Raw genomic sequence first — 23,301 nt, forward strand, 5'->3', positions numbered from 1 at the left:
TGCTCATTCTACCTTGCCATAAACAGAGTATCAATAATTTTTTTTAGCTATTATTATCAGGATAAAATTTCTAGGATATAGGCTGGATATTACAGTGGATATAAACTACCTTGCCACCCAGGATCTAATTCAACCTCCTCATACACATAAAAAGAAACCCAAAGTTCTCCTAGGGATTTGAATAATGTTGATCCTACCTCCTCATGTTTAGGGGCACACTCTACTGGATAAAATAAATCAGCATATCCCAGTCTTCTGATCACTGAGATTAGTTCTAGAATAAATATAAACCTCAACTCAGGCTAGTATGAATCAGTCAGGAATGTTCTATTGTTGACAGAGAAAATTTCTCTACACCTACAAGCCTTGAATGCTGCGATATAAAGCCTGGAGCTGCTGCAGCCATCTTACAACCATGAGGTAGAATTTAACTAACAGCAAAGAGCAGAGCCTGGCTAAAAAAGAAGCAGTGTCATGACTGTTTGAAACTCTTCATCCTGACATATCTGAAGATATCCCTTACATATAGACTTTTCAGTAACATGTACCATAAATTCCCTTAAGCCTGTTTGGGTGGAGTATTCTGTAGCAATCAAAATATATAAGCTTAAAAGAATTTGTTTGCAAGCATACCTTTCATTAAAGTATTTATCAATATAGCAGTATAAATTACAGCGTTTTTATTATTAAATATCTCATACCTATAATGTCCCTGTTTGCTTAAAGGGTTCCTAATTCTAGGCATTTGACCATAGTCAGCTAGTTGACATCCAGTGGTGAAAATCAGTTTTCTAATTTGCTATTCATTGATAAAAATAAGACACATTATGGCTGAGGTTATAGCTCAGTGGTAGAGCGCTTACCTAGCACTTTGACACACTGGGTTTGATCCTCAGCACCACGTAAAAAAATAAACAAATAAAAAGAAGGTATAAAAAAAATATATTGGAACCTGGTTACAAAAGTTAATGGCCAGGAGCTGGGGTTGTGGCTCAGTGGTAGAGCATTCTCCTAGCACAGGCAAGGTCCTGGGTTCAATCCTCAGCACCACATATAAATAAATAAAATAAAGGTATTGTGTCCAACTACATAATTAAAAAAAAAAAGTTAATGGCCAATTCAGTGCAAAACTGCTCATGTATTGTAAGAAAAGTGGAATATGTTCAAGTTTTTAGCTATGAGGTATTAACTCATACGGTTCTGAATTGAACAAAACTTAAAGGTGTACATGAGGCAGCTGCTACCACACTGAGTTAGTTAGTGATGAGAAAGAACCAGCAATGTTACTCCTATTTCTGCAGGAATGCTTCCTCTAAATCAGACCCAAAGAAAACAGAAGACGGAAGTCATAGTAAAGACCGAAAGATAAAATACTCAGTACCACAGAAAATAGAAAGCCCTCATCTTGCCTTGTTTCATTTTGTTGATGTATAACTCACATATAATTCACTAATTTAAATTGTACAATTCAAGGGTTTTTAGTATCTTCATTAAGTTATGAGATCATCACCATAGTTAACTTTAGAACATTCTATAATTTTATCACTTCTAAAACAAATTCCTTTAGTTATTATTCCTCTACTCTTTCCAACCTCCCTAGGCAACCACTAATCTAATTTCTGTCTCTATAGATTTGCCCATTCTGGATATCATCATATCAATGGAATTACATAGTATATAATTTTTCATGACTGGCTTAGGTTAGTAAGGAATTTAAACATATGTTTCAAGGTTCATTCACATTGCAGCATATATCAGCACTTTGTTTCTTTTTATGTCAAAGTCACATTTTACTATATGAGTAGACCATATTTTGTTTATCCAGTCACAGGGTGGACAGTCCTACCCACTTTCATACTTCACTTCTGAGAGCAAATCCAAGTGATTACAATGCAAATGTGAAGTTATTATTAATAACAAACAAAATTAAGTATTTGCTAGTTGCTTAATATATCCCAGTGACAGGAGATCCTACTCTATTTGTACTTTCTGATTAAAAAGTCTTTCCTAAAATCCAAATATAAGTACTATTTATTATCTTCATTTTACAAATGAAAAAACTGAACACTACAGATGTAAAATTGCCTCTGGTCTCAGAGGAGTGAACAACATAAACTGGGTCACTGGCATATGAGGGTCAAGTGGCAAGGGAGGGTACAAATAATACTCAGCACTCTATAGTGTGTTAATATATCTGTATTCCTTCCTTTCCTTCCCTGCCTTCCTCCACACACCTGAATATAGTTACTTATAACCAATAGACACACTAAAATAAGGTTTCAATAGCAGATCTATAAAACTCTAAGCCCCTGCTCTTTCTAAGAAATCATGCTGCTCTTCAACATACTTACAAGTTCTCTCTCAAGGTCAAAACTAAAAAGTAACACCATTATCTAGAATAGATAGAATAGAGATTTGGGGGTGAGGGGGGCATACCGGGGATTGAACTCCAAGGCAATCACCCACTGAGCCACATGCCCAGCCCTATTTTGTATTTTATTTAGAGACAGGGTCTCACTGAGTTGCTTAGCGCCTCGCTTTTTGCTGAGTCTGGCTTTGAACTTGTGATCCTCCTGTCTCAGCCTCCCAAGCCACAGGGATTACAGGCATGCACCAAACCGCACCTGCCAGCCCTACTCAGGACACATAATCCTTGACTGTTGAGGACTGACTGTACATTGTAGGATGGCTAGCAGCATCCCTGGCCTTTACCCTACAGATGCCAAAGGCATCCCCCAGTAGTGACAACTGAATATGTCTCCAAACATTGTCAAAGGTCTCCTGAAGGGTAAAATTACCCCCAGGTCAGGTACGATGATCTAGAACTAACACTGGTCAATGGTCAACTTTGAAAAACAGGGGGTAGGGAGTATTAAAACAACAAAAATGATTAAGGGAAAAAATGGACAGCTCTTTTATTTTTTAAAAAAATCCTCCAGCAAAATTTCTATACTCCACTCTTCTCTACAAATGCAGAAGCAGAACTTTCAGTCACACTATAGAGATTCTAAGTATAGCTAAACACATAAAATGACTGAGTAAGATTTTTTTTTTTATTAGCAAGACTTGCAGGTTTTTAGAAATGGAGATTTCAGCACATACCTGGAAAGTATGGTAGTTTACAATTCTCACAGAAGCAAAGTGGTCTACTGCAGTAAGCAATACACCAAATTCAGGGAATCTCTACCTTTATGCCTTAATTTCCCCATCTGTTAAAAAAGAAAAAACCAGGTACAGGGAAAGGCAGAAAAGTAGAAGGGGTCTAATCTGAATTACAGAGAAAATTTTACAAACTAATTTGTTTATTATTAGTATCATATTAATTGCTATGTTCAGACTTTGATCAGAAACTTCACAGTACCATTACAGTACTAAATTTACAAATCTAATCTAGATTATAATGATGCATATGAAGTATGAATAGATAAAACAAAGTCCCTAAACAGAATAAATCTCCCTCAGAAAACTCAGCCTAAAATTCAGCTTCATATAATTTAAATGGATCTTTGGTTTACAAGGCATTGTTATATTACAAGCATTGCTGCCATGAGAAAAGAGAAAATGCTTGTTTCCTCAAATATTTGCATTCAAATTCTTAAATTCAATTGCTGACTTTCTCTTCTGAAACATTAAAAATGTAACAGAAACAGTCTCTGATTCTGTCAACAAGATAGAGACTTAAGCACTTTTGAACTGCAGTACTACATAAGAGAAGCCAATGAAAACTAAGGCTCACAAAAGTCCTACTGTATTCATTCATTCACAGAACAGACTGACAGCTGTACTGTACCAAGCACAGTAAGAGGCTCTAAATATGAAAATACACATTTTCCTGCACATTACTTTTCCTCAGAACAGAATCTGAGATTCACAAGTGGTCAGATGAGGAAAAGAGGTCAAAAACAAAAATTATAGCCAAGATCTTCCTTTAATAGTGAAGCTTAAAAACATCCTATTTAAGAGTAGGGAAAAAAATAAGGATATACACCAATACCATTTCTATTTTATCAGAAGCTAGAAGCCATGGCCAACTAAAAAATCGAATGAGTATAAGGACTAGAAAGGGAAAATTAAAAGAGTCATCATTTGTAGAAAAATCAAGAAATAACCTATAATGTATCATCATTAATAAGAAAGTTATGAAGGTTGTTGGATAAATTAAACCGTTACATTTAAGGGAGAAAAAACAGAAAATGCAATTTAAAGAAAATTAAAAAGAAGGAAGAAACTATAGAATAACAATCAATTTCTGTTTAATGAAACAAATTACAAAATTTTACTAAAGAGAATTTTTAAAGACAAATTGAGAGATTCAATATACTAAAGAAAGAAATACTTGGCAAAGAAATCTCTATTTTCAAAGCAATTCGAATAAAAATACCAAGTTCTTACAGATATTTCTTGATAAACTCTAAGGTTTATATCAAATAGCAAAGAGCAAAAACTAGCCAAGTCACTCTTGAAAAAGAACAGGGTAGAAGTTTGCCCCACCAGCCATCAAGAGCCATGCTATAAAGCTACAGTAATTAGAACAGTGTGGTTAAGGCAAGGCATAGACAACCAGGTTAACCAAATAGAAAAGAGAGCCCTAAAACACACCACCACATAAGGAAACTTATGTTCATGACAGCAAATACTGCAGGTTTCTAAGGAAAAGACAGCCCTCTTAACAAACAGGTAAATTAATCATTCATAAAGAAAAAGTAAGTCAATCCCTATGTGACACTAAAATAATTTCAGCTATCTCTAAAATAATTTCAGAGAGAACCGAAATGTGAAAATAAAAGAAACATGAAACTTTAAAAAGTCAATAGTGAAGAATATCTTTTCATATCTCTATATAGGAAATAATCTCCTAAAAAACAAAAATGCTCATTTTTAAAAATGATAAATTATATTTTATTTAAATTTAAGAATACATGATAATCAAAAGAAAGCAAAATTAAAAGTCACAAACTGGGAGACGTCTATAATGTATATAACTAATAAAGAAGAAGCATAAACATTTTTAAAATTTCTACTTATCAATAAGAAAAAACTACAAAGAAAAATTAAACAAGACATAAATGGACACCGGGAAGAAGAGAAAACCTAAGTGGAACCTATATATAAAATAAGATGCTCGACCTCATTAATAATCAGAAAGGTTAACTAAAAGTTACAGTGAGACATATTTTACACTCACATGAATGGCAAATGTTAAAAGTTTGCCAATATCAAATACTGATGAGACTGTGGAATAAGGAACTTTCACATATTACTAGAGTATAAATTGGTAAAAATCATTTCGGCAAACAGCTTGGAATTACCTACTAAAATTAAACAAGAAAATGCTCTACAAATTGCCTTATGTAAACTAGATATACACATGTATACTAGAAGTCATGTACAATAATGTGCTATCAGAGCAAAAATTGGAAATAATCTGAATAACTATCAGCAGAAGAATGGACAAAGATTGTAATCTATTCCTATAGCAAGAGGCTACATGGCAGTGAATATGAATAAATCATAGGCATAAGCCTTAACATGAATGAATCAATAATACAAAACATACCATACCCAAAAAGTCCCTCACACAGAAACATACATTGTATGATTCTCTTTAGAAGATCCTAAAGCAGACAAAATAAATATTTCATATGTTTAAGGATAGCTACAAAGATTGTATTACAGTAAAGGAAATCAAGGGAATTATTCACCCAAAAAACAAGATTATGGTCCCTCTTAAAGAGAAGAGTGGAATGAAATGGGAAAGAAAAGCATAGACCTTCTATGGTGTTTGTATACTTCCCTGTTTCTTATGCTGTGCAGTGGGCAATTCATTTCATTTGACTATTTTTCTCTAAATTATACATATATTTGATATATTCTTTGGAATACATATATTTCACAATAAATACTTCTAAACTAAAAGAAACAGAAAAGTAACTCATTAACAGAAGCAATTAAAAACATATATACACATATACATAAAATCCAGAAATAATTGGAACAATTATGCAGAGGAAAGCTTAAGTAACTTTTCTAATATTTTATAATTGAGAATGATTCAAGCTCAGCTGACATAAAAGTAATACGTGGCATACAAAAACAATTATGATAGAAACTGAGTAAAAGTACTTGGCACATAGGACAAACAGTTAAAATCCATCGTAAATATATATCTCTCCAAACCAACAGTTAAAAAAAAAAAAAGAACAGAAAAATAAACAAGCCCCCCAAAAATATAAATGACAAAAACACAAGAAAAATGCCCCTATTTTGCTAGTAATCCAAAAGCAGAAATATAAAACACTGAGGGTTTTATCAGTGTTTTATAAAAATACTAACCCAGTATTTGTCAAAGGTTTAAAAGAGAAGGGGGTGGGGGAGGTCCTCAAACTGCAGATCATGATAGTTAAACAGCAAATCTTTGGAATTTGGCAATATGTATTAGAAAGCTTAGAAATGTATGTAGCCACCAGGTACGGTGGTGTACACCAGTAATCCCAGCAACTCAGGAGGCTCTCAAGTTCAAAGCCAGACTCAACAAAAGTGAGGTGCTAAAAGCAACTCAGCAAAATAAAATACAAAATAGGTTTGGGGATGTGGCTCAGTGGTTAGTGCCCCTGAGTTCAATCCCGTACCAAAAAAAAATATATATATATATGTAGCCTTTCCAGTAATTATACCTCTGATAAATCATGGCAAAACATTTAATCATTTAAAATTTAAGGATCACAGTGATCTTTCCAACATTGAAATTTATATATGAAAATAACTAAAAATAGGATAGGTAAATTATTATACATCCACACAAGGAAATACTATGCATCAGTAAAAATAATACCACAGAAATTTTGTTTTCATTACTTCAAATATTAGCCAAGGAATAATCAGTGCCAGAAACTGATTTTAAGGCCTGGAAATATAATAGTTTTTAAGAAAAGGTCCCTGATTTCAAGAAGTTTATAAATGCAATTCAGATAATTTGAGGTAGTGATTAAGACAATGAATAAAATCATTACAAACGTAAAATACCTGCACAATGAACAAATGTGGCAATCATATAGGAATGAGGAAAAAATATAACTGAAAAGAGATAAAGTCTTTTAATGCACTAGAAAAATAAAGAAATATTACATGCCTTAATAGGAGCATCCACCTTTCATTATATTATTTATACCGTAATATCTGAAATAGCTCATTATTATATGCCTAGTGGACACACAGCATAGTGGATAAAAGAATAGACTCCAGAACTTGAGTGCTTGAATTATTTGATCTTTCTCACTTTGGTTTCCACGTCTATAAGTTAGGAATAAAACAGCATCTACCTCACAGAATCATTTAGAGGACTGAATGAGCTTAATATATGTCAGATGTTCACATAGGAACTGCTTGTTTTTAAGCTTTATATTAGCAGTATTTATTATTTCCATAAGAACACAAGAAACTTTTGACCATAAACAAAGTAGATTTCTCCTCAAAAAGAAAAAGCTAGTAGAGCCAAGGAAATATGTTACAATGTGGCTGTGAGCAATCCTTTATCTGGGATAGGAAGGGAAAGTTTCCAAGGCAACATCTATCTAAACTTGAACCCTAAAAAGTCAGTCTTCTGAAGACTGAGGAAAGAACAACTAAATTTCAAAGGTTAAAATATAAAATTGAAGCTGGGCCTATAGCTCAGTGGTAAAGCACTTCCCTGGCATTTGCAAGGCCCTGAGTTCAATCCCCAACACTGCAAAAAAGAACAACAAGAAGAATATAAAATTGAAATTGGAGTCACATAATGTGACTCCAATTGAAATTTTTATTTACAATAAAGTGAAACGTGCAGATAATATCAAGTAAAGCATCACAATGTATTTAAGATATACATACATTTCATTTATACATGTAAGTTTTTTAAATGATGAGATTTATAAGTTATGCTTTGAAATTATTTCTTCAAGCTGTGTTACCTTGGTTTTGGGTGTTGGTATGAGTAACTATTTTGTGGTAACCTATTTTTCTAACCTCTTCAGAAATGAGGCCAATGATATTGATTTAATCCCCCAAACATGCCAGTTAGTTTTGCTCTATTCTAATATTACAATGTGCCCTGGGCATTATACCTTTAGTGGTAAGATCTAATACTGCCTTCAAACCATATAAAGACACAGACACAACACAGTAATTACATCATTACACACACACCACAATTTATGTTGTTACAAACTGAGCAACATGGATTTTCTTACCTAGGTCCATTGCTGTCTTTTCTCCTGGTTGAACAGTTGCCTTGTTCAGCTTTGGTTCGCTGATCTGTGAGCTCATTTGCACTCCTATCTACAATTTCTCCAGCATCCAGTGCTCTGTGTAGTCGATAGTTGACCATCTTCAGAACAATGAAAACAGCAGCTATCACGGGACAATAAACTGCTACTATAATCATGGAAGAAGGAAGGGCCTTTAAGAGAAAGGAAATGAAGATAAGCATTTTAGAATGTTTTACATTTTACTCAAAGAAATCTATATCTAAAATAATAAACACATATTTACATACAAAACAATTAAGTTACTAGCTCTTAATTGCAAAGGTAGAAGTCCACAGTGCCCAATACAGAAACCCTACATGTGGTTAGTGAGCACCTGAAATGTGGTTTAGTTTGTAACAATTGACGTCCCATAAGAAAAAAAAAAATAACAATGGATTTCAAAGACAGTATGAAAAAGAAATGTAAAATATCTCAATTCTTACACTGATCACATGTTGAAATAACAGCATACTGGGTTAAGCAAAACATTATTGAAATTAATTTTCACCTGTTTCTTGTCACTATTACTACTACACAACTTTAAATTACCTATGTGGTTCACATTACATTTCTGGCAAAATGCTTTAAATACAATTGGAGAGCTAAGGTATCCCATTATATGTGAGTAAGTCAGGGTTGTGATCCAAATACAATCTCTGTTTACATGTTCTGTTTAACTTCTTTTGTAGGATACAGTCTCTTTATGTTCCAGAAAACTGGAACGTAAACTGTCAGGACAATGACCTTGGAACTCTGACTGTAAAATCAGGTAAGACATGGGAGATACACAATATCCAATTTATTCTAAAGTATTTAAATGCTTAAAATATTCAAAAAAATGCCTGCCTGCCAAATTGAAAAATAAATAATTCAAAAAATAATCAAGCAGTAAATAAATTGAAATAAATCAGTCATGTATACTAGGTGTAGGGAGTGTAGACCTTCATATTTGAAGATTATGTGGAACCTGAATACCAGGATGGCAGGCTCAGAAACCACCCCACTCCACAGTCCTCAGAGTTGCTGCTGGCAGAAAGTATAAAACTAGGTTCAACATATCCCCACTTTCATAAGGAAAAAAATCATTCTGGATGTCTGTAGCTCCCGAACCCATATTTTTGTTAAGAGTCAACCTGAGCCATCTGATAATGTGACTCCAAAATGGCTTGGAAACTGCCAACACGATGAACTTGAAAAGTTCTTGATGAACCAGACAAATTTATAATACACATAGGAAAAAGAAATTTTTTTAATAATTTAAGAAGAAAAGAGTGTCAAGTTGTAATTAGGATGAAAAAGAGATTAAATATCAGATTTAGAAAAATTAAGTACTTAGAAAATTTTGTCAGATGATTTAAGTACTTAAAAATAAATGCTCAGCCAGGTGTGGTGACACACACCTGTAATCCCAGCGACTAGGGAGGCTGAGGCAGGAGAATGGCAAGGTCAAAGCCAGCCTCAGCAAAAGCATGGAGCTAATAAGCAATTCAGTAAGCCCCTATCTCTAAATAAAATACAAAATAGGGCAGGGAATGTGGCTCAGTGATTGAGTGTCCCTGAGTTCAATCCCCAGTACCCAATAAATAAATAAATGCTCAATTTATAGTTTCAATTTAAGTTAAAGGGATCTTAAGCTAGAAAAAAATAAATTTCTTAAAATGCTCATTCAAATGTGTTATAATTGAGTTTAAAATTCTTAGTTGTTTAATTTAAAACTTTAATAAATCTAATATTCAGTATAAAAATCAAAAGTGCCCTGAATAATCTTTTCTGGGCAAAATGGCCATCCTCAAACACACACACACACACACACACACACACACACACACAATGTGATACACACAAAAATATATACCACTTGGAGAATTCACAAAACTTCTCTTGTGATGTTGGTTTCCATCTAAAATGTTCTCATAAAACTAGAATTCTTGAAGATCCAGGAAACTAAGATCTACTGTTTGAATGACTTAGCCAAGATTACCCATCTTGATAATAAGGGAGGTTATATCCCTATTTCACTACCTGTTATATACCACATTGCTGATACCATGTTCAAGTGTAAAGTGACAATGAAAAACAAGAGTTTCATCCTTATTTACCATCATTCATATTAAGGTAAAAACAACTGATTATATTATTAAGCAGATAGAAAGGAAATAAGCCCAACATTATTAATCAATGTTACACAAACTCAATGAAAACATTAACAGTCCCTCCCGATGAGAAAAGATAAAACTGAGTATTTAACATTAAATAGTTAGTCTATAGTATTTACCTCTACACACACACACACAAAAAAAAGGCAAAGATTATGAACATTTAAAACAGATTTAAATAAACTCACTTCCTACTGTGAGACTGCTAAGAATATTGGGTAATTGAGTGCAACAAACACTGAAATATAAGAATTTATCAATGAAGTAAAGTTCCTTTCTTAAAAACACTGCATAATGAAAATACTATAAACAAAGTGATTCTTTTTTCCCCAAATGTAATTTAAGTGACCATTACATACCAGGAACCAGTATCAAATGAATAACACATATTTTCTACTCAAATTACAAAAACTGCCCATTTAATTTACACTATGTAGTTTGAACGTAAAAGCCCTGCCAGTGGTAAACTCCAACATTTCGAGGTGACAGAGGACAGTTGTACTCAAATAGCTTCACTCTTCCCTAAGTGTACAGACTCACAGGCTGCTTAAACCTCCTGTCTACTCCACCTGCGTTACCACCTTAAGCTCTCGGCTGACTCTGAGATAGCTGACAACACTAGCATCACATCTTAAAAGATCATCAACCTTCCTTGTAATTACAATTCACTAATATTACAGGAAAATTGTAAGCAGTGTCTGCCTTTGCAGGATGTTTCATTAGTCCTCTAAAATCAAACACCAAAACCTAGAAACTAGCTAATTCACCTGTTCCTCAGTTTTATGGATTATATATACACTGACTTAATTTCTGTTCTATAACAAACGATACTTTAGAAAGTGTTACTAACATTTCCAAAAGAACACTTTTCATCTTAGGTTATATGACTGTAAATGTTATCTTCAAATTAATGCTGATATAACTAAGCACATTAACAGTCCCTAGGTAATAAAAGCTAATATGTTTTATCATGAGATACAAGTCTATCTACAGGTATAAACCTGTACTGCTTGTTCAGGGAGATTGGCTGTACTCCTTTCCTAGGATACTACCAGCAGTGGACAATAGAGATGGAAAGCTGCAGAGCAGCTGGTATAATACAAGGCATTCATTAAATAACTATAAAGGTCACAACCCTAGAAGCACAAGATAAAGATGCAGAATCATCCTGGGCTTCAGACAGTTTTCCTATATATCTTAATATGTAAACATATATCTTAAGCATCAGAACATTACAGAACTTAAAAGGTAATAAAATTAAAGCAGACAAGCTAGATGTTTTCAAATTATATTATGCCATAATTAGTTAGCTTCTTATTTTGAGACTCACTTATTGTGTAGCAAGACTCAGCTATTCAAACCACTTCAGTCAGAAATCAGTGATCGATAACTTAAAAGAATGGCAGGCATATTATTTACAATTGAGACCAAGGCTGGGAAATTAAAACAAAAAATTTTAAACAAATATCTTAAAATGTCATCATTAATGCAAGTCATCTTTTATGTTTATTTGGGGGGTTTCCACTATTACAACTCCCTCATTATTTAAGGCATTGTTTATAAAACATTTTGGCACTACATACTAAGCATGCAAGAAAATGTGAACTGGGGCTGGGGAAGTGGCTCAAGTGGTAGCACGCTTGCCTAGCATGCCTAAGGCACTGGGTTCGATTCTCAGCACCACATAAAAACAAAATAAAGATATTGTGTCCACCTAAAACTAAAAAATAAATATTAAAAAAAAGAAAATGTGAACTATGTATTTTAGGTAAAAAGTTATCATATTTAAATTTTTTAAACTGGAAGATGGATTAAAGACTTTAATTTCAACAGCAAAACTAATAAAACTTTAAAAGAACGTCTTTATGACCTTTTCAGTAGATTTATTAAAAATGACTCTCAAAGAATATACTAGAAAAGGACTATGAATTAAAATTAAGAACTTCTGTTCATTGAGAGACACTGTGAGTAGACAAGCCTCAACTAGAAGACACATTAAAACAAGTATTATTATGTGAATGTGGGTATATTTATATACACACAATATATATACACACATATATGCATGTCCATGTATGTGTATTCGTGACATATAAAGAACTCCTACAAAAACAATAACAATGAAACTAACTATTTATTAAGAACAAAAGACTTTACATAGAAAAGGAACTATAAATGACCAATTAATACAACACATGAAGCCTGGCAATGTGGCTCAGTCACAGAGCGTCTACCTAGCATGCTCAAGGTACTAGACTGAATACCTAGTACTACAAATAAAAACAAAAGAACCCCCCCACCCACACACACACACACAGCCAGATAGAATGGCTTATGCCCAGTTATTCGGGACACTGAGGTAGGATTGCAAGTTTGAGGCCAGCGAGATACTTTCTCAAAGTAAATAAATAAAAGGGCTGGGGATGAAGTTTAGTGGTAGGGCATGCCTGGGTTCAAACCCCAGTACTGGAAGTAGGTAGGTAGGGGAACTAGGACCACACACATAATAAAGGTGTTCAACTTCACCTAATCAGACAGCCCACATCAATATACCACACAATGATCATTTCTATGAGCAAATATTAGGAAATCTGATAAAATTAAGTATAGAGAACCAGAACTGTTAAAATATAAATTGATAGATACAAAGTCAAGGCACAACAATTCCTCCTGCAAGTATAAAATTCAGATATAAATGCAATACTAGGAAACTTTTACAAAACATGAAAGGAAACCTCAATTGAAAAATCATCAGAAAAATGGAAAGTGGAGACTATTTTCCAACGGAACTTAATACATCAGTGAAAAACAACAGCTAACTGCAGCAACACAGATACACTGAATAAATACAACATATCCCAAAGATAAATTATGTTTCACTGTATTTTCTTGAGTTTTTAGATAATAAGTATTTCTTTACAATTAGGAAAAAAACTAAAATTTTAATAGTAATACAAAGGTTTTCATGAAAGAACATATTAGCTTTTATCTTTAATAAAGATCTATATTTACCTCAATGATAGGTTTAGTAATAGATTTGAGTTTCACATCAAGATAGTCTCTTACCTTCCTCCTTAATTGCAAGAAGCTCAAAAAAAAAAAAAAAAAGAAAACTCTTAATTCTCAATTACACTGGGTATAGTCAGAAGTATTTACATCAATCACATAGCATTATATATTCAGGTCAAATATAAAGTCAAAAAGCCTTCTTATTGAAAACTGGGTTAGATCCTTTTAACAAAATCATTCATCCTAAAAGTTAGATGGATAGAAATGCTAATTAAAACCACAAATCAAAACCACACCCCATTTAATAAGATAGCTACTATTAAAAAAACAAAGCAGTAGCAAGTATGTGGACAAATTGGTGGGACACTTGTGTACTGCTGGTGAGAACATAAAAAGGTATGGCTCCTACGAAAACAGTACAACAGTTCCTCAAAAAGTTAAAAATAGTTACTATATGATCTAACAATCTCAATACTGCATATATATCCAAAAAAAAAACAAAACACAAAAACCAAAAGGATGATCCCTATATCTGCCCACTCATGTACTTAACAGCATTATTTACATTTGGGTAGAAGCAACCAAAATGTTCATCAATGGATGAATGAACAAATTGTATACTCATACAAGGGAATACTGTTTGGCCTTGAAAAATGAAAGAAATGTGTCATGTGCTACAACATGAATGAACTTGAAGATATTACACTAAGTGAAATAAGACAGCCACAAAAAGACAACATACTTGATAAGTCCACTTATATGAAATATCTAAAGCAATCAAAGTCACAGAAACAAAGTAGAAGGTGGTTGCCAGGAGCTGGTAAGAGCAGGGGTAGTAAAGGGAAAAAGGGAGTTGTTTTTTAATGGGTATGAAGTTTCAATTTTGCAAGATGACGAAATTCTGGTCATCTACTATGCAATAATGAACTATATTTAATACCACTGAATGGTAGAGTAGCCTCTCCGTATCAATGGGAGAGATATATTCCAAGGTCCCCCAGTGGATGGATGCCTCAAACTGTAAATAGTACCAAACCCTTTGTGTACTTTTATACATACATAGATATATAAAACTTAATTTAAAATTAGACATAGTGTAGATTTAATGATAATTTATAGATTTCAGCAACCTCAACATTTGACTTTTTTTCCTTTAATTCAAAAAATCTCACTTTTTTTACTCAAAGGAAGCATTTTACAACAGCATGTTTGGTCTATCTTAAGTGCCAATACCACTACTCTGGAACTTTGGGCCCATTAAGTTAAAAAAATCAAGTTACTTGAACACAACTGTAACATTGAACAAACTGAAATACTATGGAACTGATAATTAAGAAGGCCACTAAGTCACTAAGGTATAAGTAGTGTACGTAGCATGGATATGCTGGACATAGGGATGAAAGCATGAACTCAGAATAGTCTCTATTTAAAACTTATTTCTGGAGCTTTCCATTTAATATTTTAGATAGCAGCTGACCACAGGTAACTGAGACTGTTGAAAGTAAAATCAAAGACATGGGGAGGGGAACTACTATACACTTAAAAATGGTTCAGATATTTTTTAAAAGATAAAATTAATGTAAAAAATTTAAGAGGAAATTTTGCTATGTGTTTTTCAACACAATTAAAAAAAAAAAAAAAAAGCTGAACAGATGAATAGTTTCTCTCTTCTCCAGTAAGGAAAGGAAACGAAATGCTGAAAAACAAACTGAATCATTTAGAACACAATTTAATTCTGACAATGTATCCCAACAAACAACTGGGATATTTTAATTCAGGAATGACAGGTTCCAGATATTCAAGATGCCAAATACATTCTGATGAGAACCTTGAAGAAGCTATTAGAAATCAAATACTTGGAATCACTAAAATGTTCAAACTAGAATTATCACAGTCATAAGATAACTTTATCTTTTATTTCATTTCAAAAAGTCAAGTGAATGATTCCCCACTATGATTACCACTCTGCATGGTAGAAATAGACTTTTACCTGATGCTCCTTTCCTTGTACAGCCAAGTAAAAACATATGATCACTATCTATGCTTTGTTTTGGATTCATAATTTTCCTTATTTCCATGGACTCAACATCTAGAAATATACTGCTGCCAAAAGACTAGTTCCTGGGGCTGGGATTGTGGCTCAGCGGTAGAGTGATCGCCTCACACTTGTGGGACCCTGGATTCGATCCTCAGTACCACATAAAAATAAAATAAGTGAAATAAAGGTATTGTGTCCAACTACAACCAAAAAAGTAAATATTTTTTAAAAACTATTTTTTTAAAAAGACTATTTCCTCAACATATTTATAGGTATTCTCTATCCATTAAATTGATCTCAATGCACCTTTTACATTCTAGGTTACAAAGTGGTTTACCACTGAATCAAACAGTATCAACTAACATCTAATACTTATTATCATGTGCAATGCATATTTCTAAGAGCTTGATATATAATAACTTATTTAACCATCACAATCACCTAATGAAGTTGGTTCTATCATTCTCCCTATTGTAGAGATGAAGAAAATGAGGCAAAGAGAGGTAAGTGAACTTAGTCTCAAAAAGAGATATTAAGTAGTAGTTTGGTTCCAGAGTCAGGAGTTAGCAAACTTTTTTGTTGTTGTTGACAGATAATAACTTCACATCTTTATGAGGTACAATGTGGTGTCTTGATACATTTTTACACTGTGTATTTATCAAGATATTCAAGATTATCTATCATCTCAAACATTTATCATTTCTTTTTAATGAAAATATTCAAAATCCTCCCCTTTGTCTACTTTGGGTTAGATGAGGCACACTGTAAACTAGAATCACCCTCTGTGTAATAAAACACTCCCACTTATTCCTCCTAGGTGGCTGTGACTTTGCACCCATCAGCAAACTTTTTTGATATAAAGCCCAACAACAAGCATTTCACAATTTACTGATGATCCGTTGTAACTACTCAACTCTGCTATTATAGTTACAAGCAACACAAAATATGTAAACAAATTAGTATGGTGTGTTCCAATAAAACTTTTTATAGACAACAAAATTTGAATTTTACATAAATTTCACACACCACAAAATCCTTCTGATTTTTCTTTCAATCACTAAAAAATGTAAAAACCATTCTTATTCTTAGCTCATAGGTCAGATAAAACTACATGGGACATAGTTTGTTCCCCTATGCCTTAAATGAAAAATTATTTTGTTCCCTAACTAATAAAATACCATCACCAATCACTTCTCCCTCATATATGCCAAGTACAAACCTATAACCTCCCACAACACTAGTTTCATTCAACTATGAAGCAAAGTAGCTCCAGCAAACACAGACCAATAATTGCTCCTCTGCAATTATACCCATGAGCTGGGTGAAGAAGTGTGTGCCTATAGTCCCAGTAACTCAGGAGGCAGAGGCAGGATGATTCCAAGCTCAGACCAGCCTCTGCAACTTGAGACCCTGAGAGCTACTGGGTTCAATCCCCAGTACGGGGGAGTGGAGGGTGCATAACCCTGAAATCAGGGCACATTCAACAGGGTCATTTTAATAACAAAATTCCAAAAATAGCTTATCTTGCTTTGTCTCCCAACAAAACAACTGGAATATTTTTAAGTAATTCTAAAGTTTTTAACAAAAGCATATAGTATACCTACTTTTTACTACATGAAGTTATAATTCTGTATACTGCCTCTGTTTTTTGATGTCTTCCTCTATAATGAAAAAATTATCAATCTGCACTATTGATATTTTCTATAAGAATATCAACCAATATTCTTGGTTGATATTCTTATAGAAAATTGGTTCCATGGAAAGCACTAGAAAAAATTATAAAAACGTCAATGGGGTTGGGGATATAGCTCAGTTGGTAGACGTACAGTGCTTGCCTCACATGCACAGGGCAAAAGGTTCAATCCCCAGCACCACAAAAAAAAAAAAAAAAAAAAAAAAAAAAAGAAAATCTTTGGGGCTGAGGCTGGGGCTCAGTGGTAGCGCACTTACCTAGCTCTAAGTGAGCTACACCAGAAACAATCACTGGCAAGTATGGAAGGAAAAACTGAACTTAAATTTGTCTTACAGTTCTGACTGCACTGCCGCTCTCTTATAGAAAAATAAGTAAAAAGTAAGTATTAAATAACAAAAAAATAGGTGACAGATAAAAACAATAATTAGCAGAATTTAAAAACAGTATGCTTTATGACCTAGTCAAGGGGAAAAAGAAAACTACATAGAGTAATTCCATCCTAAATTGTAGGCTCTATTCATCAATATCGGGACTATTCTAATGCTTTTTCAGAAGATGAAAACTGAACAGTTGGGCTGGGGCTGCAGCTCAGTGGCAAAGCATTTGCCTAGCATGTATGAGGTATTGGGTTCAATCCTTAGCACCACATAAAATAAAACAAATAAAATAAAGGCATTCTGTCCATCTACAACTACAAAAAAAAAAATTTGGAGAAAAAACTGAACAATAGGAAAGCTGCTTTCTTTCCAATGTCTACCCAAAATTCAGTCAGTCCTGTGGCTGTTTTCACTGGGTACAAATGACTAATGGGAAAAAGAATTGAGCATTTTTTGTTAACCTCTACAGAGACAGCTAATTGGGGGTTACAGGGACCCATCTCCACTTACTTACCCTGATGCAGAAATTCCTTTTGGTTTATTCACAAGAACAGTGAATGGAAAAGTTAACTCCTGCAATGTGTGGAATTCATTTCTACAGCTATACCACCTTTTGTTTCTGGTGAATGGGAAGAATACTGAAGACAAGAAAGGAATAAGGGCTTAGAAATCAAATATTGGCCCACAAACAGAGAAAATGACTGTCTATTAAAAATGAGGGAAGAAACCTGGGGTTGTGGCTCAGTGGTATAGCACTCGCCTAGCACATGTGAGGTCCTGAGTTCGATCCTCAGCACCACATAAAAATGAATAAATAAAATAAAGGTATTGTGTCCAACTACAACTAAAAAGTAAATATTAAAAAAAATGAGGGGTGAGATTAGATATGAAAGAAAATAAATGTTTTCACATATAAGTTGACTCTAAAGGACTCAGAAAAGGCCATTATGTCAACAGCCATGGCTCTAGGGACTTAGCTCTCCTGTCTCCTTAGAGGGCTGATGTAAAGCCTTCTAGTTAGTTGTTTCCTTTCAGAGAGGAAAAGGAGAGACATTTCTCTCAATGTTGAAATTCAGGCATAACTTCCCATAGAAAAAATTTAAAAATACAGTATTCTATAAACCTTGTTACACAATAGGTCAAATTAATTTTGGAAGGCCAGCTAGAATACATTTTCCCCAAAGGCAACTGGTTTTACATGTGAGCTATTGGAACTCGAACCTATCCATATTACACCAATTTTGAATGTTATCTATATAGTAAACATTTTAATACAAACAGAAGCATGAACAATGCTTGATACTATCTTTTATGTATGGTATTTGCATTTTATATTTGTCACTCCATAATGTACATTTGTATTTACATTTTCAGCTGTAGAATAATTTTATTTATTATTACAAAATTTATGTCCTATCACTTAGCAAAAAGGGAGCAAAGTAATATAGTACATGCAACTCATCAAGTAACATATTAAGTTACTGTACTAGGCCATAGAGAAGGTGAAAATCAGTATCTTCAAAGAAAAATATTATATAAAATAAATTTAGTTATATTATTTTCTATCTTATTTCTCAAAACAATTTCAATTTGTTCACAAATATCTTTAGCAACAGAACTTTCATCATTACAAAAGCTATATGAGTTATCTAACAGGTTTACATCAACATCAATTCAGTATAAGACACTTTGTGAATTAATTCTATTTGTCACAAAAACTCCTTTTGTGCTTCACTAGAACAATTTTTTTCTCATTCATCTCATAAATACATATTCCTAGCTCCATAAACTGCTTAACTTAATCTTTCACAATTATGATGACATTCAATGTCTGCACATTATTAGAACATTATAATAGCTATTATAGACTCTTGTTTTGTTTTGTTTTTTAAATCAAGCCATGTTGTTTCGAACACCCAAAAGGAAAATGGAGTGCATGCCTAGCATGTGTGAAGTACTGGGTTTGATCTTCAGCACCACATATAAATAAATAATAAATGTATGTTTAAAAAAAAGAATGCTATAAAAAAATAATGAGCATTTTCTCGCTTTATGTATATAGCAATGCAGTACAGTATATAAGCACAAAATAAATAACAATACAATGGCTCAAGTTTAAGTAAGAATAAAAATCATTTAATTCAATAACAAAAGTATTATGCTAAAAGAATCAAAACTATGCAGATCAAATAGAATATTCCAAAATAAAATATCGGCAAAGAAAAATTAATTATAAAAAGTTACAATTCAGTTATATTTTGTTTCATTAAAATTCAGTGGAATAAATTACAAGCTGAAATACAAAACAAAAATCAGTAAGATTTATAAATTAAAAAAAAATATATTAGCTCTCCTAGGAATATTAACCAGAACCCATACATCATTTCCATCACATTTGCCCTGAGCTCATTCAATTTGTTTGAAACAGAATGATAGTACTGCATACTACATAATCTACTTCTAACTTTAAAAGAAATGCTATATCACTTATTATATTTAAGGTGCATCAAACATGAATGGTGTTTAACAAACACATACAAAAAAGAACGAAAATATGACATACTGCCAACAATTCCTAGTATTCCAAGAAGTAGCTTAATACATCAGAGCTCTATTCATTCAATGTATATTTACTGATCACCCATCAAGTCTCAGACCCCTTCTGAGGAATGGTAATACAGCAATAAACAAGAAATTTTTTTCCTTGAGCCTTTAGAAGAATGACTAACATTCAAGCGCCACGTGTTTTAAATGGATTATCTCACAACAATACTTTGAAGAAAGTTATCATCTCCATCTTACAGATTACAAAACTGAAGCTGTAAAGTCATTGCCCATAGCTGGTAAGTGACAGAAATAGGATTTTATATTCAGTTTGACTTTAGAGACTGAGTTTTTCAGTACTACTAGATGGTCTCCCTCCAAGAGAGTGTCCTCAACTTTTTGTTAGTACTGACCTCCTGAGGAGCCTTTTCAGACATTTGTTTTCTATCATGCCCCCCACCCGCATTGAAACTTTATTACTACAGACACACTCGATATTTCTATTGCTGTATTACATCTCTATACCCAGAAAGAGTAAGTTTTTTTCACATACACACTCAAGAACTAATTTTTGCCTGCTTGAGTGTCACAGCACATCCACTGAGAATGCATGCTGTACGGTGGTTTCTCAGCCTTGACGCTATTGACACTTCGGGCCAAACCTTTTATTTGGGATGCCATCCTGTGTATCGTGGAATGTTTAGCACCATCCTTGGCCTCTACCCAATAGAAGCCAATAACACTGCCAATCCAAAGTTAAAATCCCCCTGCCCTCCCCCCAAAAAAAGCCTCCGTCCCTTGAAACTTGCAGTTAGGTGCTTCTATTTACATACTTATAAGTAATGCAGTTCCAGATTTTGTTCATAATAAACTGGAATGGGCACACTAAAAATACACTGTAAACATTGCATCTCTATAGAAGGTATAATGGCAGCAGTAATAGCAAGGAGGAGATAATATCTGATATAAACACAACAAGAACCCCACACTAGACCAGTAAGTGAAAGAACATTAAAGTTTAATAAAATCCATTCATAATATGTGCCACAGAACAAGGGTAACCCCCACCCCAAATGATCCATGACACAAATTATCTCACTGTAAGCAGATACGAGAACCATAACTAAATCCCAGGGAGAAAAGTGCACTTTATAAATGGGCTTCCACTGCATTCAGTAATATGCTAGCCAAGGAGGGGAACCAGATCAAGGTTATAATTAGATGGTGATGGGAAGGACAGCTCTGAGAGTACTAGATTCAGAACACACATTGAAAATGATCAGGGGACACTTAGTTTACCACAAATCAATCACTGGTAGGCTTTCAGGAGCAGATCAATCAAATAGAAGCATGTTGTATAACTGTGTAGAGGATGGTGGTAGGAGGTGACTATAGGTAGTAGTCCTGAGGTCACAGAGAAGAAAGAGGCAGTCTGTATAACCCTGAGCCAGTGATTATCTTCCAGGAGCCTCTGTTTCCTCATCTGTAAAATGGGAATAATATTATCTTCATTTCATAAGGCATGCATGGGGCACTGGGTTCGATCCTCAGCACCACATAAAAAAATAAAATATTGTGTTCACATAAAACTGAAAAGTAAATATTTTTTAAAAACTTTTTCTATCATAGATAAAAACTTTACAAGCTATTATAAATTGTACAAATAGAATCCCAGCATATTAAAGTAAGAAAGTCATGTTAAAGATGGATTGAGTCCTGAAAAGAAAAAGACATTTGATGAAATCCAATAAAATGTGGTAGTCCATTAATAATACTGTACCAATGTTAATTTCTTAATTTTGATGAATGTGCCATAGTTACATAACAGTTCAATATGAGAGAAAGCTGGGTAATGGTATACAGAAGCTCTCTGTACTATTTTTATAACTTTTCTAAAAATCTAAAATTGTATCAAAATTGAAAGCTGTAAAGATAACAACTATGGTAGTTGGACCTGTTTAGTTTATGTCTAGACAACACTCAAACATGGAGTGAGGAGGGGTAGGAAAGGGAAAACAGGCAGCAACGTGATTCAGGCTTCTCAAATTTGTGACTAATCTTCCTGGCTGTTCACAGAGCATTCTGCTCTCAGGGTTCTACTTGGTTTATACAAAATGCTACAAAAAAAGGACTGTTTTTTTTTTTTTTCCTTAAAAACCCAAAAGGAAATGGTTTGCTTTTCCACCAGGTTTTCTTTCTTTCTTTCTTTCTTTTTCTTTTTTCTCTTTCTTACCATTACACAAAACAATAAAGACTGGCATCAGTGGTGCAAAGTTAAAAGAAGCAGATACTCAGGTTACAAGGATAATGGAAGAACTCTTAAGCTTTTTTTTACAATGCTACCAAAGAAAGCATCCAATCAACCTTATGGAGGATGGACAGAGAAACCAGAGAAATAGAAAATCAGTAACTACTCATTTTGTAAAGTTCACCTACATGCTAAAGAAGTCAACAGTGGTACAATCTACAAAATATTTGTTCTATTATTCCCTTTTCACCCATTTGTCCACACTACTCTAGTGTTACTACTCTCAGATGTCCCTGGTGTCCTAATGCACCTACTAAATAGTTCTCAACTTCCTTGCCATGCTCAGATGCAGAAAAAATCATTTTATTTAACTCGGATTAAATAACAGAAAGCAGCAAGCAATCTCCTTTCAGAATCTTGAGTCCAAATAGAAAAAGACAGATCAAAGTTGCTATGAGACATGTTAGTGCAGTAAACATCTTTAATTTGGACTACTTGAATCAAAAAGTAAGAAAATTCTGCCAAATGGGGGGGGGGAGAAAAATTCTATTATCAAAGACAAAATGTAACTGAAATGGTTTTGTCCAAATTTCATTGAATAAGAAATTTACAATAATGCCTTGTTTTTGAAAGTGTTGAGTGGGGGTGGGAAGAGAGTACTGGGAAGTCCTTGCAATGCAGTTGATGAAATTTAAATTAGCACTTCTAGAGGACAATTTGGCATTTTTACCATTCTCATTTTTCAAAATACTCTTGTTTTCCTGGCTTTGTTCCTCTCTCCATTTTTCTACCCTTCCCTTCCTTTGCTGATTTTTAAATGTTGTTGGGCTTGAATTCTGTTCAAGGCCACTTTCTTTTTACTGTTTTTGTTTTGTTTTGGTTTTGGTTTTGTTTTATTTTTTTAGTTCTCCCTAGAAAATCATATCTAGGTGCTGATAACTTCCAAGTATATTT

At 33.6% G+C, this 23,301-nt stretch overlaps 1 protein-coding gene across 5 annotated transcripts in view; it reads right to left on the bottom strand.

Annotated features, from left to right (window-relative positions):
- Positions 1–23,301, bottom strand: part of Pcnx1 (pecanex 1) — a 144,757-nt gene that overhangs the window by 114,306 nt on the left and 7,150 nt on the right. For all 5 annotated transcript variants that reach the window (XM_026402363.2, XM_026402355.2, XM_026402344.2 and 2 more), the window contains exon 2: positions 8,226–8,434. In XM_026402363.2, the coding sequence (XP_026258148.2) occupies positions 8,226–8,434 (209 nt within the window). The remainder of the gene's footprint in view (positions 1–8,225; positions 8,435–23,301) is intronic.

The sequence above is a fragment of the Urocitellus parryii genome, chromosome 6 (assembly GCF_045843805.1).
Source record: "Urocitellus parryii isolate mUroPar1 chromosome 6, mUroPar1.hap1, whole genome shotgun sequence".
In the NCBI taxonomy this organism is placed as follows: domain Eukaryota; kingdom Metazoa; phylum Chordata; class Mammalia; order Rodentia; family Sciuridae; genus Urocitellus; species Urocitellus parryii.